We start from the raw sequence: 22,485 nt of genomic DNA on the forward strand, positions 1-22,485 counted from the left end.
GAGAGCTCAGGGATGGCATCAAATGGGTCCCTCAGGAAATGCCTTTCATCCAACTTTTAAATATCTTTTACTTATTTATTTATTTATTTTTGGTACTGGGGATTGAACCCAGGGGCACTGTGCCATTGAGCCATATCCCAGAGTCTAGCTAAGTTGTTTAGGACCTCACTAAATTGCTGAGTCTAGCCTTGAACTCATGATCCTCTTGCCTCGGCCTCCTGAGCTACTAGGATTACAAGAAACACTGGGATTACAAGCATGCACCACCACTCCCGGATAAATATCATGATTTATAATCACTCCCTGAATGCAAAGTTCTTCCTATTAAGTTACAGTATTCAGATATTTTGTATGTGAAACATATTACAGTAGATATACCCAAAGCATAATACCAGGACAATAAAAATTAAGCAAACTTCCAGAAACGAAAGCACGAATCCTTTGCACTTTTTCTACCTGAATCACAATTAAAAGATAAAAAGCAATTGACGGTTGCTTTTAATGACAGTAAAAGAAAATGAATGGAAAAAAGAAATTTTGAAACGATAGCAGTAGTGGGTGTGTGCGTGGGAAGAAATCATATGACTCACTACTGTTAACACTGCTGTCATTTCAAAAGGTAAGGCCTGAAATCTTCCTAGCTCAGAAACAGTAAGAAGCTCAACAACCACCAAATAATAATCATAAGACACTTCCATGACAAGAATAGCTGAACAAAGTTTAAATTACTAGGATGAACTAAACGATTTTAAAATTATATAAATTTAAACAAGTCCTTTGAATTAAGAAGTTGAAATCAGTATATCTCAAAATTCAGAGCTCTTGATAACAATAAGAAGCATTCTTTAACTTCCAAGTTTACTTTTTATAATGAAAAGCCCTGAATACAAAAAGAAGTACAGGGAACAGCATAATGACCACTTACAACCATCATTCGATTTAACATATGCTACAATTTTACTCACTACATCTATTATTTTTTATATCAAGGGCTATTTGTAGGTATTCACGGAGAAAGCTTCAGGTGTATGTGTATTTCAACTCAAATGTTTGCAACAAGTAATAACGCTAACTTTTCTTTTACTTTTTTTTTTTTTTTTTTTTTTTGATATCTTCCTTTTGCTCGGGTTGTAGAGTTAGAGAATAGAGTCTTTGGGCTGCTGACTGAATTGCAGCCACAGCCCTATTTCCCTAACACTATATAATCTGGTTTTCTTTACTCCTGGTCTTACACACAGAAACATCCAAGAGCTCACATCAGTGTTTTTATATGAAACAAAATTTTAAAAGCTTCCCAACAGAACTCCAGTTGCTAGTACTAGGGGTAGAAATCAACAGAGAGTGAAGTTTAAGAAAGTCATAATTTTTTGCAAATAACACTAATAATGTAGTTCTGAATTAAGTTCATCATCTCTTTATGACACCAGTTAACAGACTCTGCCTCTGAAGTGTCTTCCACTTCTCCCTCTTGGAGCCCCTGGATAGATAATGAATTTCCACAAAGAAGGAAGAACTACACCTGCCCAGGACTCTCAACCCACTTTCTTCTCTCCTGTGCCACATAAACTTCTCATTTTCTTAGGATGTGAACCTCTCTCTTTGCCAAATCTATGTGAAATCAGCCATTTACACAAGGCTGGCCAACCAAGCCAGGTGACCAGGACTGCCACCTCTGTGGAAGATCTACCCATCTCTTCAGAAATCAGAATGGAGAATGCCAAACACAGAAATCAGACACTAATATAAATTACTTGGAAAGCATTTTAACTTAGAGAATACCTTGAAGGCAACAGCATAGTGACAAGGGAAAAAAAAATACAGCCTATAATGCCAGCGAAAACAGCCTCAAATTTGGTTCCATCAATTTAGAGATACTCAAATTAAATCTCTTAATCTTTGAAACAAGGGTTGTTGTGTATCCAGAATGAAAACATATTTGAAGCACATAGCACAATGCCTAGAACAAAAGGTTGGGGGTTCTCGAGCCTGTGAGCATCTTTAAAAATACAACTGTCTGAGCTGCCCTCCTGCCTAGAAGTGATTCACAAGAGGTGACACCATTCAAGATTGGAAAACACCACACTACATTCTCAACAAATACTAGTTTCTATGATTTCCCATTTTTTAAATTTACTTTTTAGCTGTAGTTGGACACCATACCTTTATATTATTTATTTGTTTTTTATGTGGTGCTGAGGATCAAATCCAGGGCCTCATACATGCTAGGCACACACTCTACCGCTGAGCCACAACCCTAGCCCCAATTTCCCATTTTTAAATATATTTTTTTAGTTGTAGATGAACATAATACCTTTATTTATTTATTTATTTATTATGTGGGGCTGAGGATCAAACCCAGTGCCTCAGATGTTTTAGGCAAGCACTCTACTACTGAGCCAAAACCCCAGCCCTGATTTCCCATTTATATCTAAAGAAGACATAGAGGTTTTCTATAATTTTCATATTACATGTGAAATATTAAGAAGCTGGGCACAGTAGTGCATGCCTATAATCCCAGCAGCTCTGGAGGCTGAGGCAGGAGGATCCCAAGTTCAAAGCCAGTTTCAGCAACTTAGCAAGACACTTAGCAACTCAGCAAGACCCTGTCTCTACTAAAATATAGAGAAACAGGGGCTAGGGTCATGGCTCAGTGGCAGAACTCTTGACTAACATATGTGAGGCACAGGATTCAATTCTCAGCACCGCATGTAAATAAATAAAGATCCATTTGACAACTAAAAATATATTTAAATATATATATATATATATATATATATATATATATATATATGGCTGGGGATGTGGCTCAGTGGTTAAACACCCCTAAGTTAAATCCCAGTACTCACCCACAAAAAAGAAATATTAAGAAATGCCAGATAACTTATAAATTAAAAATTAATAGTCATACACCTGTAATTCCAGTGGCTTGGGAGGCTGAGGCAGGAGAATTCCAAGTCCAAAGCCAGCCTCAACAACTTAGTGAGGTCCTAAACAACTCAGCAAGACCCTGTCTCTAAATAAAATATAAAAAAGAGCTGGGGATGTGGTTCAGTGGTTAAGCATCTGTGGGTTCAATCCTGGGTACAAATAATAATAATAATAATAATAGTAACTTTTGAAAATAGCAGTGCTAATATGTTCTTCAAGGGAACTCTATAGAAATATGATGGGGAAAGTGGACTAGAAACAGAAGATGGGCCTGTCCTGCATCACTGATGGGCTGAGTGCTTCAGGCAAAGGCCCCATCCATGATGAGCTTGGGTTTGCTACTCAATAAACTGATAAATGCCTTCCATGGTACCCAACCTCCAAGAATGCCCCAGTGAGGCTCCCCTCATGGTGTTCTGACTCTTGTATACTCCCTGCCCTGGACCAGACTTACTGACTTGCTCCTAACCCAAAGAGCACAACAGAAATAGTGAGATGTCACTTTCACATTTAGGTCACAAAAAGATGGTAGCTTCCCCTGTCTTGCTCACTCTGGAATCACCTTCCCTGGGGGAAACAAGCTGCATTATGAAGAATCCTAACCACCTGAATAAGAACTCAGATCTGTCAACCATGTGAGTAAGCTTAGCTATGGACCCTCCCCAGTCAGCCTCCCCATAAGAGGAGACCCCAGCCCCAGTTAACAGCCTGCCTGAAGCTTCATGAGAGACCCTGAAGCAGAGGCACTCAGTTACGCTGTGCCTGGATTCCTGGTCCACAGAAACTGTGACATAATGAATGCTCACTGCTTAAAGCCGCTCTCTCCTAGGAAATTTGCTATGCAGCATTGGATAAGTAATATATTCATCTTGCTTAACTGACTAGTGAAGTCATACTTACAATAATGCTGAATACTTAAATGTGGGTTAAAATATTAAATAGAATTTATAATTCATTCTAAATATAGACTAGGAAAATACAACTTTTAAATAACCTTTTGTCAGTGTGTGCTTTTCTCAATACATACATATTGAAGGTGTTTTAAAGTGCATTAATTATACAAGTTAATTTTCTAAACTGCACTTTTAAAAGTATACTTACCAGGTCATAGTTATAGAGAGGTTGACATACTTTTTCCAGAGTATACAAATATCTAACATTATCTTTTGATTCATTTGCTGTATCTGTGATTCTTGCATCCAAATCACGCCAATTCTAAGAAGAAAAACATATAAGAATTCCATTAAAAATCCAAATATATCAGTATGCTACTACAGTTTATTTTAAAAATTTACACAGTCTTCCTAATCAAACATATACTCACATAGTAGATATTTAAGTTTGATTAATATAGCCTTTTCTTATAGTATCTATGTTATTATAAATCCTTAAGTGATTTACTAAACCTGAAGTCATACCCTTTATAATTAATACCCTGTCTGTAAGCTTCAACTGGACATACCTCTACTAAAAAGACTTTTCCAGATTTGTTATTTGTGACATTATATGGCTGTGGATCTTCCCAGAATGAGTCATATTATTAGCAGAACATTATTCTAAGAAATATTCATTATTAGCAAAGAGAACTCAATCTGAAATCAACATATTCAAGGATTATGAAAAAACTTCTGCTTAGTCAACTCTAAACACAAAAATAAGTTCCTCCTTTCTTTGAGAAGAAATCTGCTATGGTTTGAATGTGGTAGATTCCCACCAAAACTCATGTTGAAGCTTCATTCTCCAATGTAATGGTATGAGGTGGTGGGGCTTTTTAAAAAGGTGATTAGGTCTTTAAGACACATTAATGTTGTCTGTAGGACATTCTAGCTCTCATGAGACTATATTAGTACTTGCAAGATCAGACTGTTGTAAGTGAGCCTGGCACCTCCCCTGAATCCCTCTTCACAAGGGCTGCTTGTCACTCTCACATATGCTCCTGCCTTGACGCCACCTACCATAATATGACCTAGCCAGAAGGCCCTTTAGTAGAGACCAAATAGATGTGGTTCCCTGATCTTGGACTTACAACCTCCCAAACTGTGAACTAAATAAAACTCTTTCCTTTATAAATCACCCAATATCAGGTATTCTGTTATAGCAATACTAAACACTCTAAGACAAAATCTCTCTTCCTGTAATCTCTACTTGCATGGTGTAGTTCTGCATAATATACAGCGTGAGCCTAGAGATATACAGCATGAGCCTAGAGATGGTGCTCCAAAAAAGGAGAGGGGAATAGGTATGGAACCAACCTAACCTATTCCACAGAGAATAGGTAAGGACATAAGAACCAACCTGAAAGACTTCCCAAAGGCGACAGCTGGAGCAATTTGAACAACAAAATAAATAAGATGATAACCTAAACATAAAATAAATATCCTTTGGCACTGAAGATTGAACCCAGGATCTTCACATGCTACACGAGTGTTCTACTACTGAGTTATATCCTTACCCCTTTTTAAGTTTTATTTTGAGACAGGGCCTCACTAAGTTGCCCAGACTGGCCTCAAATTTGCAATCTTCCCGTCTCAGCCTCCTGAGTAATTGGGATTAGAGGTGTGCACCACCATACCCAGCCATTATACTATATTAATATAAATAAATTATCAAATAAGTAACTTAAAGGAAAAACAACTTTTTCTTGCATAAAAATTCTAATCAATCAAAGTGGATGGAATGAAGGAACTGGAAAATCACCAAGAGCATACCACAGCAATAATTACTGCAGGCAAGATTTACCCAGGCAAGATATTTATGTAACATCAAGTTATTTCCACCCAAAATAATAGATATATAATACAGAAACATGTCAGACTCCACCTTAACCAAATGTCAAGGTTAAATCACCAGCAATAAGACACATGTTGCAATGGTTAATTTGAATTGTCAATTTGATTGGATTAAGAGATGCCAAGGATTGGGCTGGGATTGTGGCTCAGAGGTACAGAGTGCTCCTAGCATGAGTGAGGCACTGGGTTCAGTCCTCAGCACCACATAAAGTACAATAAAGACATTATGTCACCTATAACTAAAAAATAATTATTTTTTTAAAAAAGAGATGCCAAGGATTAAGAGGAATATGGATGCGTTGGTGAGGGTGTGTCTAGGAAAGACTGGCATGTGGGATAGCCAACTGAAATGGAGACCCTCCCTAAGTGTGGCAGCATCAACCAACAGGATGATGACTTGGATGGAATAGAATTTGAAAGAACAAGCAGCAGCAGATGCAAGTCCATTCTTCTTGACCAGGTTCTTGATTGCTACTGGGATCCTCCGAGGATATCAGACTCTCACTTCTTCACTCTTCCAAAGTGGACTCTGCCAGTGATTCTCCAGAAGCCTTTGGTCTTGGACTAGGATAGCACAATTGATCCTTCTTGGGGCTTCAGACTCTTGGGCTGTGTGGCTCCTGGTTCTTCCAGCTCTGCAGCCTGCAGACGGCCATTGTGGACTATCCAGCACTGGTCGTGTAGGCCAACCTAATAACTCCCCTTTTTATAATTATACTTCCTGTTGATTCTGTTCCTATAGAGAACCCTAATACACATGGATATCATGGACTCTCAATTTGACACACTGAGAAGGGCACATCACCTCTAACTTACCCAGGCTGGCTTTGAATTTAACTCAGCCTCCCAAATAGTTGGGATGACAAGCATACACCACCATAACCAGCAAAAAAAGAAAGTTTTTAACTGATAATAAATATTGAAGAAGTTGTGGATCTACCCTGGGGAAATATTTGCATATGTATATACAAAACATTTAATTGTGGCAATGTTTATGTACACATAGAAAAGGAATCATTTTCCTATATAAGTTAAACGTAGAGTTGCCATTTGACCAAGAAATTCTATTTCTAGGTATATATTCAGGAGAAATGACAAAATATGTCCACCCAAAAGGTTGTACATGAATGTTCAGAGGCATTATTCATAACAACCAAAAAGTGGAAACAACTCAAATGTCCATAAACTGATAAACAAAATGTAATACTATCCATACATCAGAACATTACTCAGCTATGAAAAGAAATGAAACACTGATACATTCTACAACATGGATTACTCTTGAGTAACACAAATGAAAGAATTCAGTAACAAAAGTCCATATATTATATGACTTCTGAAATGTCCAGTAGAGGGAAATCTGTAGAGCCACAAAATAGATTAGAAGTCATTTGGGGCTGGGAGCAGAAGGTTAGAGATGGGGAGGTAACAGGTGAAGGGTATGGAGTTTCTTTTTAAGGTGAAACAAATGTGTTAAAATTGGGGCTGGGGTTGTGGCTCAGTGGTACAGCGCTTACCTAGCATGTGTGAGGCCCTGAGTTTGATTCTCAGCACACACATAAATAAAAATAAAGGTCCATTGTCAACTAAAAATATATTCTTAAAAAAATATATTAAAATTTATTGTGGTTACATAACTCTGTGAATGTTAAAAATCACCAAATTGTACACATCAAATGATGAATGTATGTGACGTATATCATAAAGCTGCTGAAAAAATGAAGAGGAAAGAAGGGATAGGGAAAGAGGAAGGAAAATTTGTTCACTAAAAAATGACCAGATACATGAACATTTTGGAAAAATTATATAGCTGGATCTAATAGGTGTACATTTCCAAGATTTACTACTGGGGTGTAGGGAGGGGGTAATTAAAGATTGATACAGTGTGATATTTACTAATTAAATAATATGGTATGACAATTTAAAAATTAGAAATGATGTAATTAATTTTCACAGCACTGAGGATTGAACCCAGGAGTGCTTAACCACTTAGCTCTTCCCGCAGCTCTTTGTATTTTTAAGACCACTATACCCAGCTCTAAAACAATTTTTAAAAGAAACGTGATCATTTCTTTTCTGGCAATCACTCTAAAGGTAGCTCTTTCAAAATTGGTGCACAAAATATTGAGAAATGTGTCTTCACTTCCTCTGATGGAAATGATTGTGGCACATGAGAAAGCTTCACTCAAAGCTTAACACTTCTAAATATATAATTCCGGTACATTATGTTAAGAATCACTTTGATCTGGGAGAGGAATGGAACAGCATGGAGAGAGGATAGGAAGAAGGCCAATAAGACCGGAGAAATCAATTCTGGTTTTTCTAACATAGTAGGGTTAACTACTGATTAAAACAATCTACGTTGTACTTCAAAATGAGTAGAAAATTCTCAACACATAAAAAGGATTAATGTTGGAAGTCATGGAAATGTTTTTTACCGACTTATTACACATTGCATACATGTATTGAATTACCATAATGTATCCCATAAAAATATATAAATGTTATGTCTTGATTTAAATTTTTTTAAAAATAAGCAGTTCAATAAAGGTAATTTTCTGTTCAGTTGTTCTGAATTATACCAAAATGTAAACTAAAAGGCCTTTTACCTTTAACAGTTTGGAGTGCGCAACGTTCAGCACATTTATGACAGCCTTACAACTTGACCCTTTAATCTGCTCAATGATATAGTTGAACTTGGCTGACATCCGTTTCCAGTGTTCCAACTCGGTGAGTGGACCTGAGTCGTCAGCTTCTTTTCTCATCTGCTCGCTCTCAATAAGCACCTGCAATTTAAATATGTATACACATATATATGGAATACAGAAATGATATATTCTTCTTGGTTAAAATCTCACTGCATCTTTTGAAAAAAACCAAAAGTATAAATAATAGTAACTCTGAATAATGTTTAAAAACTTAGCAAGCATGGGGCTGGGGTTGTGGCTCAGCGGTAGAGTGCTTGCCTAGCACATGCTAGGTGCTGGGTTCGATCCTCAGCATCACATAGAAATAAAAATAAAATAAATAAAATAAAGGTATTGTGTCCAAATACAACCAGAAAAAATTAACAAAAAGAACTTAGCAAGCAGAGAGGAGAAAGGAACTTTTTGAACATGATAAGTAGTATCTATTGAAAACGCCAGCAAACATCACAAACATCATAAAGGTGAAACTGTGATAGGGCAAGTTTGCCACTATCACCACCCACTTCCATTCCACCTGGTAAAGGAAGTGCCAGAAAAAGGTAGGTAAACAAAAGGCATTACTGATTGGAAATTTTTTAAAAGGGCATAATCGCAGATAATATGGTTGGCTATATCTTTAAAATGTTAAGAATATTAAATATAAATCCTTAATAATCATTAAAAGTGAAATATTCAGTAGGGTTGTTGTACCTCTGCATAAAAACCAGTAGCACTTTTTCACAAACCATATAGCCATCTGAAATGTAATTTCTAAAAAGATACCATCTGCAACAGCAAATAATTGCAATGATAATTTTTTTTAGAAATATCTAACAAAAAATGTGTAAGACCTTTCTGGGACAATAAGAACACTACATTTAGAACATAAAAGAAGACCTAAATAAGTGAGAGACATGTTTATGGGTGGAAAAATTCAATAATATAAAGAAGCCAGTTTTCTCTAAAGGAATATACACATTCAATGAAATTCCAATCAAAAATCTCAAGAGTTGTTCATGGTACTTGACAACCCAATCTTCAGATTTGGAAGAACAATTTGCAGACATAATCAATGCAATTTTGAATTTTAAAAAAAAAGCAAAGAAATTTGACATCCAAAGTGTTGATTTGTAAAAGCTCCAGAAATTAAAGCAGCATGGTATGAGTCTACAAAACAAATAAACAGACCAGTGGGACAGACAGAAGAGCAAAAACTTGATATAGAATGAAACTAAGTTATATTGTTATATTGTGTATATGTACAAATATATAATAACAGATTCCACCATATGTATAATTATAATGCACCAATAAAATTTAAAAATAAAACAATATAGACAGAGGTGATATTACAAATTTTAGACATGATAGTAGAGTGTATTTTGAGGTAATAGACATCTTTAAGGAAAGAATGGACTGTTAAATAAGCAATTTAACAGAGGATATTAAATTGGGATGTCTGGCTAACTGTGAAAAAAGTCAAAATTGGATTCCTACTTCACATCACGCACACATGCCCACACACACAAAAATAACTCCAGGCAGACTAAAAAACTGAATGTAAGAAATAAAATCAGAAGGACTACAGATGTAACTCAGTGGTGGGACACCTGCCTAATGCATGTACCCTGGATTCTGTCCCCAACATCACAAAATATAAAATAAGATGAAATGGTTAAATTTCTATATAAAGTAAGGGTAAAACTATAAAGAAAGGCAAAGAATTGAATATCGTAACTGTCAAGATACAGTCACAATGGGGAAAGAAACGGTATTTAAAACTGGGAAGAGGAAGACAAGGTGCTGGGAATGTTCTGTTTCTTTCTCTCCATTGCCCAGGCTGGCCTCAAACTTTCCATCCTCCTGACTCAGCCTCCCAAGAGGTTGGGATTACCCAGTAGAATGTTCTATTTCTTTAACCTGAGCAAAGTTTACACAGGTGTTAAGTTTTTCTTTTTTTAATATTTTTTAATTTTAGATAAACACACAGTATCTTTATTTATTTTTATGTGATGCTGAGGATTGAACCCTTTGCCTCACACATTTGAAGCAGACGCTTTACCACTGAGCTACAGCCCCAGCCCCACAGGTGTTAATTTTACAATTTGTCTCTTTTATTGTATTCATCTTTGCATTACATTTCATTATTTAAATAAATAATTTAGGAGAAAATCTTCATAGCACTAGAAAAGGATTCCTAAATAAAATACAAAAAAATATAGATATGTCAAGAGCTTTGTAATGTTTTGAACAACTAATAATAAAAAAAATCAAAAAAAAGGAAAAAATAAAAATAAATATATAGAAGTTCCTAGTCACTGGAGGTAGCTCAATTGAGGCTGGATTGCCAGTTGTAATATATAACCACTTAACTACATTAAAATTTAAAACTTCCACATTTCTAAAGACACCACACCAAATGAAAGACACGGCACAGTGGAGACCAACCAAGGATATTACTGGAAGATATTACTTAAACTCCAGCACTTCAATAAGATAACATCCAACAATCCAAAAGAAAACTGAGCCAAGCACAGGGCAGGCCACTCAACAAAGAGGAAGCCTACACAGCCATTAAACACACTCCACATCAACAGTATTCGGGATAATACAAAGTCAGTCAAGATGCCATCTCACACCCCATATACCAGCAACAGTTAAAAACCTGACAGTCCCAGATGTAATCAAAGCTTTGAAGAAATGAGAACACTCAGAAGCTTCTGTAAAAAAAAAAATATAAACTAAATCTGATGCAGTGACTCAAGCATGTAATCCCAGCTACTTAGGAGGTTGAAGCAGGGGATCATAATTTCAAGGCCAGGCTCAGCAACTTAGCAAGGCCCCTTCTCAAACTAAAAAATGAAAAGAGCTGGGGATGTAGCTCAGTAATGAAGTGTCCCTGCATTCAATCCCCAGGATGGTGTCTGTGTATGTGTGTATGTGTGTATGTGTGTGTGTGTGTGTGTATTATATTTATATTTATATATTTATATGTATATTTATACTTATATATTTGTATTTATATATATATATATATATATATATATATACACACACACATATATATATATATTATTTAGAACTTCCACGTTATGTATATATAACCACTATTTGGGAAGTTTGGTAATAGCCAATGAAAGATCTGTATGCAAATGTTCCCAGCAATCCCATTGAGAAACTCCTGAACATGTCTAAAGAAGCCCTAGAACAATAATATGTGTTATTGTTTTTTGTAACAGGAAGAGTACAAACAGTCCTCTTCCCAGGGGAATGAATAAATAAATTTCTCTACCTCCTTAAATACAGAAATAATTTAAATTTCTCCTATGTGTCTGAAAGTCTACATAATAAAACTAAGGTTTATTCATAGAGGAATACCAGACCGCAGTTAAGTGAATGAATTCAATTTGCTTGTACCAACATGAATGAATGAAAGAAAATGTTGAATTGGGGGGGGGGGTTATAAAATGATTCCTAAGATATTGCTAAATTGAATGTGTATGCCCCCAAAACTCACCTACTGAAACCTACTCTCTAGTGTGACAGTCTTTGGAGGTGAGGACTTCAGGAAGTGATTCAGTCATGATGGTTCTGTTTTCCAGCATGTGAAGAAGTCAGCCCAACCCAGACACTCCTCCAATAGTACAGGAGACCCTGCAGGGGGGTCCTCTGGTGGGCAACTGCCTGCTTCAACCTGGAAGCAAATTCTGGGGCAAGGGCTCTGGCCAGTGCTCTGGGTCAGCATTCCAGGCTCTCCTAAGGAGCTTCCAAGGCCTCCAGTTTTTGCTACCCCAACTGCACCTCCTGCACAGTTCTAAAAAGGGTCAAATTTAGAAATGCTTTCTTCCTCCTCCTGCTTTCTCTCCTGCTTTTCTCTCTTCAGGTACCTGAAGATTTTCTTCTCTGGTTCCACTGTGCTTATGAACCATAGATCTGAGTCCACTCCCAGGGGCCTCTTTCAGTTTAGGGAAATTGCATGATGTCTGGGTTAATTTTTTGTTTTGGGTTTTGGTTGTTATCATTTGGATTTTGTGTTTTTGCATTATTTGCAGTGTGAGTCCAAGTCTCTCATAATTTTGACCTGCATTCTACTCCTACTATTGCTTTTCCTGTGGCTAGAGAGATTTTTTTTTTTGACCAGAGAACTGCAGATGTGCCTCCAATACTCATAGGAGCAAGCATAGTCTGAACCTCTGTGACAACACAGGTGACTCCACTGATCAACAAAGAGGCATTTATTTTTGTCTAGTACAGTGGCTCATCATTATGTCCTCTCCCTCTCTATTTCACAGAGAGTATGACAATAAACAAATTGTTGGGGATAAATGCTGGCTATCCCTCATGATTTCATTTCCCCTTTAAAGGGAGAAATATCTAAAATTGATTTTAAGTGGTCCACAAAGAACAATGGTTTTGCTCCAGAGCCAACAACAGGCTGAGTTTCGGAACAGAATCTAGAAGAAGATTTCGAGCTCCTCTTCCCTTACTCTTAGAGACAAAATGCAACATGGCTAGGTGCATGGGACAACTGAGACTCCAGGTGGAATGACTTGAGTGAACTCACCTGTTCGATCTGTTTGTACCATATCATCAGTACCTCCTCTAGCTGACGGACAGTTTCCGAATTGCTAGCTGCCGCCGTCACTTCTTCAAAGGTATGCAATTTGGAAAAATCAATATTGTCTATCTTCTTTAACATCACTGTCCCCTCAATACTTATTCTGGCACCTAATGGAGACAAATAATATCAAGAAAAGTACATAATGTTTTGTTAAATGTCAATGTGTGCTTTCCAGCTGTAATTGCTAAAATGTTAAAGATCTAATACTTTTTAGAAATATATCTCTAATTGATCATTAGATTGTGACTTGATTTCCTCATAAGTATAATATATAATATTAAATGATAGAAATACACATTTTAAAGATTTCATAATAAAGCATGTATTTTTAAAGATGCTGAAAAGTTTTTTATTAAGAATGTAACAAAAAATTCCTCCTACTATAATGGAAAATTTTTTAAAACACATTCCTGGAAATTAGGGATTTTATTATTTCATACAAATCATAAAATAGGTCTCATACTTACTTTGATTAACATCTTCTTTCAAGATGAAAACGTATTCACTAATGTTTTCTTTTTTCTTTTTTATTTTTGTAGTTGTAAATGGACAACATGGCTTTATTTTATTTGTTTACATTTAAGTGGTGTTAAGGATACAACCCAGTGCCTCACACATGCTAGGCAAGCACTCTGCCACTGGGCTAAGCCCCAGCTCCCACTAATGTTTTCTTAACAACATAATTTACTCATTTTTAGTAGTGAACAAAAAATTTATACTAACCATCTAAAAATGAAAGGTACCTATTGAGGGTTTCAGTGAAAATATGCTTTTCAGATTCTTCCTGCTTGGACTGGTTTAAAGCACCCCAGTTGCTCGTGGAATGAATAGCTGGTAGAAATATACTTGACATCATGTTCTTGATCCCGTTCAAGAGTCCTTCTGATGCATCCAAAACAGTAAATAGTACTTCCTGAAAAGGGGGAGAGGGTGATGTTCAAATGCAATTTCATATGCTAAGTCCATTAAAAAACTAAAAATCACCATCTATTTCTTACTGCAATACACAAGACAGCTTGTAAACTATTAGGAAAGCTTATGTGGTTATGAATATTAGAGCTTTAAAACCAGCAAACTTGGCTCCTGCCCCATTCTGACCATTCACAAGTTAGCTCTTTATGGAGATTCTGCCTGGAGAGCAAGCCTCTGCCTGGACCTGTGAACTGTCAGGGGTTTGCAACAGAGCCTCCTGCATGAAGGAGTCCTCAGCTGAAAGAGGCATGAAAACTTTATCCAGCCAAGAGACAGCAAAAATAAATAAATTAAATAAATAAATAAAAACAAAAAAACAGCCCTCTGTCCAGGATTTTGAAGGGTAAAAAATTTACTGGTCACAAGAAATCAAGAGCCCAGAAACCAAAAACCCACTACCCAAGAGTGTGACATCTCAATTAATATAAATTAAATAAGCTAGAACTCCCAAACCAATAAATCAAGACTAAAAGGCTCAGCCAGGTATGGTGACGCATGCCTGTAATCCCAGCAGCTTGGGAGGCTGAGACAGGAGGATCACAAGTTCAAAGCCAGCCTCAGCAATCACAAGGCACTAAGCAATTCAGTGAGACCCTGTCTCTAAATAAAATACAAAATAGGGCTGGGGATATGGCTCAGTGGTTGGGTGCCCCTAAATTCAATCCCTGATACACACACCCACACACACACAAAGGCTCATATAGGGCCACTGGAAATTGGCTGCTTATTTTTTTTAACTATGAATATGGGGAATGTCCCCCAAAGGTCCATATGTTCAGGCCCTGGTCCTCAGAGTGGCACTACTGGGAGATAGTAAGAACTTTTGGGAGATGGGGCCTAGAGGGAGGTCCTTAAGTCACTGAGGGTATGCCCTCAAAAGGGATACGGGCCCCCACATGTCCTCTTCTGCTCTCTCTCTATATATATATTTCTCTTTCTCTCTCTCTCTCTCTCTCTCTCTCTCTCTCTCTCTCTCTCTCTCTCTCTCTCTCCTTTTTAGCTTGAGACATGATTGCTTTATATGTACTCTTGCTTTTGCCATCTGGCACCCTCACCAGAGGACCAAACCAACAGGGCTGCCCAGTATTGGACTTGAACCTCCAAAATTGTGAGCGACATAAACCTTTTCTCTTTATAATTTAGTTGCCTCAGGTATTTTGTTGTACTAACAAAAGTGAACTACTACAGTAATAATGAAGACTATAATGACTACTAATATAGGTGGGTGCCATTATCTTGATTCTTGCTAAGGTGGCAGCAGTTTTTTGCACCATTGTTTCTGCACCACCAATTGTTAACACAGTAAAAAGGGCAAGTAGAATCTTAGTATTATGATAAAAGTTGGTTCACAGATCCCCTGAAAAGGTCTTGGGTAACACTTTAAGAACCACTAGTATACTACATGTCTCTGCTGTGTTATTTGCATGGTTATAATGATACAAATATTGAGCTATGCAGCATAAAATACATAACGTTTAGAATGGAGGAATGGGGAAATAAGGGAGGGGGCTAAAGTGTAAAAAGGAGCTAAATGCTCATCTTCTATAGAGAAAAGTCCACAGATAACTGGGTGCAATGGTGCACACCTGTAATCCCAATAACTCTGGAGGCTAAGGCAGGAGAACTAAAAGCTTGAGGCCAGCCTCAGTAATTTAGCAAGGCCCTAAGCAATTTAGTGAGACCCTGTCTCAAATTAAAAAATAAAAAAGGCTGGAGAGGTGGCTTAGTGGTAAAGTACCTCTGGATTCAATCCCCAGTACCAAAAAGAGGGAAAAAAAAAAAAGTCCACAGATAATGCGTACATTGTCAGAGCAAATTATTTAGAGATAGGAAGTAAAGAGAAGAACCTGCTAAAAGAGTTTAAGAATTGCTTCTAGAGAGTGGCACAGAGGTTAGTGTTGCACTTCTTCCTTTTTTATACTAAGTGCACATGTGACTGTGATAAAACAAAGACTAAAGTACAAAAAAAGAACAGGGCTGGGATGTGGCTCAGTAGTTGAGCACTTGCCTAGCGTGAACAAGGCCCTGTGATTGATCCCTGGCACCATAATAATAATAAATTTAAAAGGACAGACGAAACCATGGACAAGTTGAAAAGAGAATTAGTGAAATGGAAGACACACTGAAGAAACTATCACACATAGACACATCACGGTGGAAACACAGGACTTCAAAGACAAAGAGGAAAGCAGGTGGGAAGAAAAAGGAAAGATTACTTATGAAAAATGCTAACAAGAACAGTCACGTCAGCCATGAAAGGTGCAATAAAATATCTACAGAAAAGAAGCTAAATTAAGATTGCATTTCAGTTACCTTTCCCATTTGTAAAAGGTATTAAAACTATCAGAATAATAAAGAGAACTCATATTTGTTGAGAGTCTATGGTATGGCAGGTGAAGTAATAAGAATTCACATATTATTTGGTTTCATAATAGTCCTTGAGATGGGTATTATTATTCCCAATTTGAAAATGTAGAGAATTGAGTCAGAGAAAGGTTGAGCAACTTGCCAAAGAATGCACCACCAGTGGGAACTTGGAGGCAAATTTGGGTCTAGGTAACCAAAAGTCTCATTTTTCCCATTCTCATGGACTGCCTTGTCAGGACTAGGTTAGCAATGCCCAGGCTCTAGGTCAATTCTCTCTTCTTCTGCAACAGTAAAGAGATGAAATATTGGGGCTGGGATTGTGGCTCAGTGGTAGAGTGCTTGCCTCACATGTGTGAAGCATTGGGTTCAATTCCCAGCACTGCATATAAATAAATGAATAAAATAAAAGGTCCATCAACACTAAAAAATATTTTTTAAAAAAGAGCTGAGATATTGAGTGTCAGGGATGTTAAGTAACTAAAAATTATGTGACACAGAATAAAATGTGTTCCTGGTGAACATAAGGGTAGAATTTATTTGTACACCATCTACAAGAAACAGAATTTTCATTCATGCATTTTAAAAACAGTGACTGAAAGACAAATATAATTACTCTCTATTAGAGCTCATTTCTCTGTGTCTTTAAATAGATGAATATATTATTTTCTTGGAACTCGATTCAGACCAACATATAGAAAAGGACAGCAAAATAAAGCAAAATGTGATATGAAAATACAGCAGTGTTTAACTATATCTTTGGGGAAAAAAATTCAAACATACCTCATGGATATTTTTACTATTTATAGCCACGTCATTATTACAGCGAACAAAAAACAAACACAGTCCTTTTAGACTGTCTGGGGCGGTGCTGTCTATATACAATCTCATCATTTTTGACCCTTTGGTTATTCCAGGAATAGTTCGACCACATTCTGAAAACAAAAGTCAAGAACTTAGCAAAAGATCACATAATGGATCAAGTGTAGTAACATCCTGAGACTCTTAATACCATTGTTTAACTCTGTTGTAAGAAATTTCCAATTTTTTTTGTCTTATCAAAAGATGTCAATAATTGCTTTCTTAAATTGCAGTCTTTTCTGGTGCCTTTTCCTGAACTCCACACTAATACTCCTTTTGGTCTGGCCTCAGGGCCTTTACACACACTCTTCCCCTCCCACCCTGAGTACTTTGCCTATCAAACTGCTATTCTTTAAGATCTCATCTGAAATGCCACCATCTCAGGGAGCCTTTACTGACTCTCTGAGGAAGGTCCAGTACCTCTACTAAATACACTCATGGAAACCAACTTATATTAAATCCTTTCTTCAATTGATTTCAACAAAAATTAAACATTTAATTATAATTCTTTAATTTAAAAAAACATGGGGATGTGGCTCAAGCGGCGTGCAGCCCGGGTTCGATCCTCAGCACCACATACAAACAAAGATGTTGTGTCTGACGAAAACTAGAAAATAAATATTTAAAAAATTCTCTCTCTCTCTCTCTCTCTCTCCCTCTCTCACTCTCTCTTAAAAAAAAAATAAAATAAAATAAAAAATAAAAAAACATTAAAACGTAAAAATTCTGACAGATGACTGATGACTATTAATTTGTAAAAACATTTATAAAATTTATAAAACATTTTACAAAATTTGCAAAACTAATATTTACAAAATAACCATTTTTAAATGGGATTTTTTTTAAAAAATGCAAAATATCCATAACAAAACCACAAAAGTGTTTTAACTGCTCAGTTTCTTCCTTTGGGTTTGGGGTGGCTGTCCCTCTGCTCTCTAGAGGACACCAGTCCCAGTCCCCTACAGAGATAGGAATGTGAAAATCCCAGACTAATGCTATGCCATGCAAGAATGTAAACCTTCAAATGAGACCCACAAAGCAAAAATGAGATTTGAGAGATATTAATCTGGTGAGGAATTCTAAAGAAATTGCCCTGAGATCCATGGAAATGTTCTATTCCTATCCTTGCCAAGGCCTAACTGTAGTTCAACTAGATCTAAATTATGTGAACTGAAATTCTGGTCTTGCTTGAATAGGCCAAAGTCAATTTCTGTTACTTGCAGAGGCCAAAGGACATACCATATGCCTGTAGCAACCTAACAGCCCAAATGCCCATTCACAGAGATTGCAACTCCCCTTTTATTCCTCCTCTTTTTCCTTGCTGAGAGAGCATATTTTGTTCTGTTCAGCAATGTGTGCATTCCCAGGGAGAAAACTACTTTCCTAGTTCCCTAGTCCCTTGAGTAGCTATGTGACATAGTTTCTAGCTGATAAGACAAGCTTGATCTTTCCTGAAAAGGTGGATGGATAGACCACCAAGAGGGGAATGATTTCTAAAACTCACAGTACGGCTGTAATGAAATACTGTATATAGTTTGTTCAAATGAGGGAAATAAGTAATGACATGGAAAATGTCTAGGGTACACCAGCAAGTGCAAAAATCCAGTCAAGAATAAAATGTAAAAAATAAATAAAATGTGTTGCTGAGATTCATTTTTAAATTATAATAAGCATTTGTATGTTAACAAATGCATATAAGATATGTAGTGAAATAGTTAATAAACTTATAAATAATTACTTGTATAAGTAATGAAAATAATAATTAAAAATATGTCTACCTTGATCTTGCAATTTTCCCTGTGAGGTTTCTTCCTAGAATGTCTTTCTCGTCCACATAGATTTAGCTTCAATGAATGTTCATTGAGGCATCATTTAAAGGAACAAAACTTATAATAAACAACTAAATTGTAATAGGAGATCAGTTTTGAAAATTATAGCAACATCAGCTTCATGAAATGAAACCATTAAAAATTTAATTGTAGAAATGTATTTATTGGCACAGATAAGATAATATTATCAAATTTTAAAAGCCACTCTAGAATAATACATAGAGTTGGATCCCATTTTTGTAAAATATGGGTATATACCAAAGCAGTTACAGAGGAATATTCATCAAGGAATTAACAGTGTTTTCTCCTACCGAGCAGGACTGTAGGTAGTTTTTATTTTTCTTCTAATTTTAGATATTTTCTTATCTTTCTATAATTTTCAACTATTGTTTTCATTTTTAATGAATTATAAAAATACAGGTCCCCAGGATAAGAACTGTGATAAACAGAGAATCTATAGAGTAGATCTAGACACTAATTGTGAGTTTACATTATTTTGTTAGAGAAGCAGGATTTATGGTTGTCCTTTGGTATCTTAGGACCCCCAAGGACACCAAAATCCACAGGTACTCAAGTCTCTTTTATAAAATAGCATAGTCTTTGCATATAACCTACCTACATTCTCCCATAGACTTTAAATCATCTCTAGATTATGTATAATACCTAATCCAGTGTCAATGCTATATAAATAGTTGTTACACTGATGATTTAGGGAATAATGACAAGGAAAAAGTCTGTACATGTTTAGTAGAGTTATGATTTTTGAATCCAAAGTGCAGAACACAGACTGGGGCATAGCTCTGTGGTAGAGCATGTGCTTAGGAAACACAAGGCCCTGGGTTCAATCCCCAGAACCACAAAATAAAACACACCACCACCAAGGTGCACAACCCACAGATTTGGAGGAATGACCGTATGTATATTAAATAATTAGAGGAAATAGTCAAATACTGTATTTATGATGCAAACTTTAAATGACCCAAGAGTCTAGAGAACAGTGATAGATATGGGTTGGAACACTCTAGGAAGGCTATGTAGAAAGAGCATGCATGAGGGGACCTAAAGGAAGATCAGAGAGAAGAAAGCTATGTGAGAAAACAGGTAAGTGGAGTTAGAAGAGTGGGAAAGAAGCCTAGAAATGACTCGGCGTGTAAGAAAGCAATGAAGACAGTAGCTTAAAGGGAGCACCAAATTCACACCTGCAAGACTAGATCAGACTAGACAAGTACTGTGCACCCAGATTATAGTGGGCTTTGGACAATGGGGGATTTAGACCCACGCCAATAAAAGCAGGTAAAAAATACTTACTTGGCAGGAATCTGTAATGTGAATTTGTGAATCTCAGAGAGAAAATATGATAAGAGATATTATCAATTTTCAATCCAGAATACTAGAACAGGCGTAAAATAGTGGCTTAGGCTAAGCAAGCAGAGGAGGAAAATGATAAAGAAATAATAAGAGGGACACATTGAAGGTAAATCCACAGTCCTTAGAAGATAAGTAGTCCAAAAGGACGGCCCACACACCTACTCATTAAAACAAAGGTTTAATAAGCTGGTTGCATGTTAATGATTTTAGGTATAAAGTGAACAGTGGGGAAAACTAGATGTCCCCCGCTGCCAGCTGTGCCAGCAAAAGACACTGAGGCAGGACCACGGCGCAGCCGCTGGGCTCTGGGTGGCTTCATGGTCATTTCTAGTCACCTGAAAACGTGAACAATATGGCTACACCTGTTCCAGGAAAATGCAATTAAGTTCCAGTGAAAATGTGTGTTCCCGGATAGAGGGCCATGATTTCTATAAGGAGATTTCTCTTTACATCATTATAGCAACGTCTGAAATATGAATTGGGGGTGAAATTGTACTGTTCTTAAGACACGCTTTTTTTTTAACATAAGCTTCTAGTAAAAATAATATATAAAATAGAAGATTGTGCGGGTAGAAGAGAAAAAACATGCTACATTTTTAACACTCACTAACTCATCACTAGCACAGTACCCTCATAAAACATGCTTACCAAGGCCAGGTGCATCTCCTTCCTGGTACAAAAATTTCAATGTCTTACAACCACCTTTCTCAAAAAAATGAGTAAATGGTTCCAGCTGTTAAATAAAAGAAACAAACGATGATCAATAAATGACTAGGGGATTAAATAAAATGAAGCAACCTCTGTGGGAGGCATTGCACACATCTTAATCACATCATTTTGTAAAGAAGAAAAATAAGGCTCAAAGATTCTATTGAAAGGACAAGAGGCAGGTGCCTCAGAGGCAAGATTAAAATAAAAAACAATTTACCTCCAACATTGCAACGGAACATATGGTGTATTCCCTACTCTACCTTCCCTCCATTCCTTTCCTTTTCTTTCCTTTCCAAGACAGGGTCTCACTATGACAGCCAGGCTGGCCCCAAACTCCTGAGGTCAGCAGTCCTCCTGCCTCAGTCTCCTGAGTACCTAGGACTACCACCTAGTGAGTTCTATTTTTTTCTTTTATTTCTATTTAGTTTGGTGAATTCAATTTCTGAACCTACATTAGATATCTACCTATACCTTTCTGGCCAGCCACTTATTTGACCCTGCCTCATAGAATGTCATAGAAGTTGATAATTAAGTCCAAATGGAGGTAAATATAAGAAACTATTATTAAGAGAAGTTATTTTTAAAAGCTGACATAGAAAATAGAAAACTCACCTATTAACTGTTTCATTTGACCAGTTATTTAATCAATTATATTTTTAACAATTGTAATTTGATTCATATAATAGACAAACCAATATAAAAATCAAATAATTACAATAAGATTCTTTCATATTTATGAGCACAAAGGTTTTATCTTTTGAGGAATCAGTATAGTATCTTAGCAAGTAGAGAACTAGATAGGTCACATAAGCTTTTATATCATATGAAACATACAAAGTTAGGATACCCCCTTCACTCAGTCCCACTGATCATAAAGAAGTCTCTCTCTTGGGCAGAGAGTTTTTCTTCATTTACTGACCAGTTGGGGTAAAGTATCTCGGGTTTAGCAATGCCACTCCCCTTGGGATGATGGTTTTCAAACATCTGCATGTGTCAGAAAATCATACAGAGTGATTTTTAAAAACATACAAAAGTCTGGGCATGAGAGTTGGCATGTCTAACACATTCCAGGTCTTGCTGATACTGCTAGTCCTGGGACCACATTTGAACACCTCTACCCTAAGAGATGAAATAGAGCCACAGAGAAGTGCATAACTCTGGCCTCTAATTTTCTGCTCTTCCATCTCTTGCATGAACTTAAACATTTTTGTATAATTACAACCTACAAGATACAAAAGCTGGAAGTACAGCTTTTCTTGGTGACCCTTTAGCTTTGAAACATAAAAATTCTCAAAAGTAGTGCACGTGCCAGGTATGGTGGGGCACGCCTGTAATCCCAGCAACTCGGGAGGCTG

At 36.7% G+C, this 22,485-nt stretch overlaps 1 protein-coding gene across 1 annotated transcript in view; it reads right to left on the reverse strand.

Moving 5' to 3' along the window:
* Dnah8 (dynein axonemal heavy chain 8) overlaps positions 1-22,485 on the reverse strand; it is a 286,408-nt gene that overhangs the window by 258,383 nt on the left and 5,540 nt on the right. The window contains exons 3-8 of the mRNA XM_077801771.1: positions 21,068-21,152; positions 17,145-17,296; positions 13,749-13,938; positions 12,969-13,132; positions 8,327-8,503; positions 4,030-4,143 (exon numbers count right to left, since the gene is read on the reverse strand). Of these exons, the coding sequence (XP_077657897.1) occupies positions 4,030-4,143; positions 8,327-8,503; positions 12,969-13,132; positions 13,749-13,938; positions 17,145-17,296; positions 21,068-21,152 (882 nt within the window). The remainder of the gene's footprint in view (positions 1-4,029; positions 4,144-8,326; positions 8,504-12,968; positions 13,133-13,748; positions 13,939-17,144; positions 17,297-21,067; positions 21,153-22,485) is intronic.

Source organism: Urocitellus parryii, chromosome 8 (genome assembly GCF_045843805.1).
Source record: "Urocitellus parryii isolate mUroPar1 chromosome 8, mUroPar1.hap1, whole genome shotgun sequence".
Taxonomy (NCBI): Eukaryota; Metazoa; Chordata; class Mammalia; order Rodentia; family Sciuridae; genus Urocitellus; species Urocitellus parryii.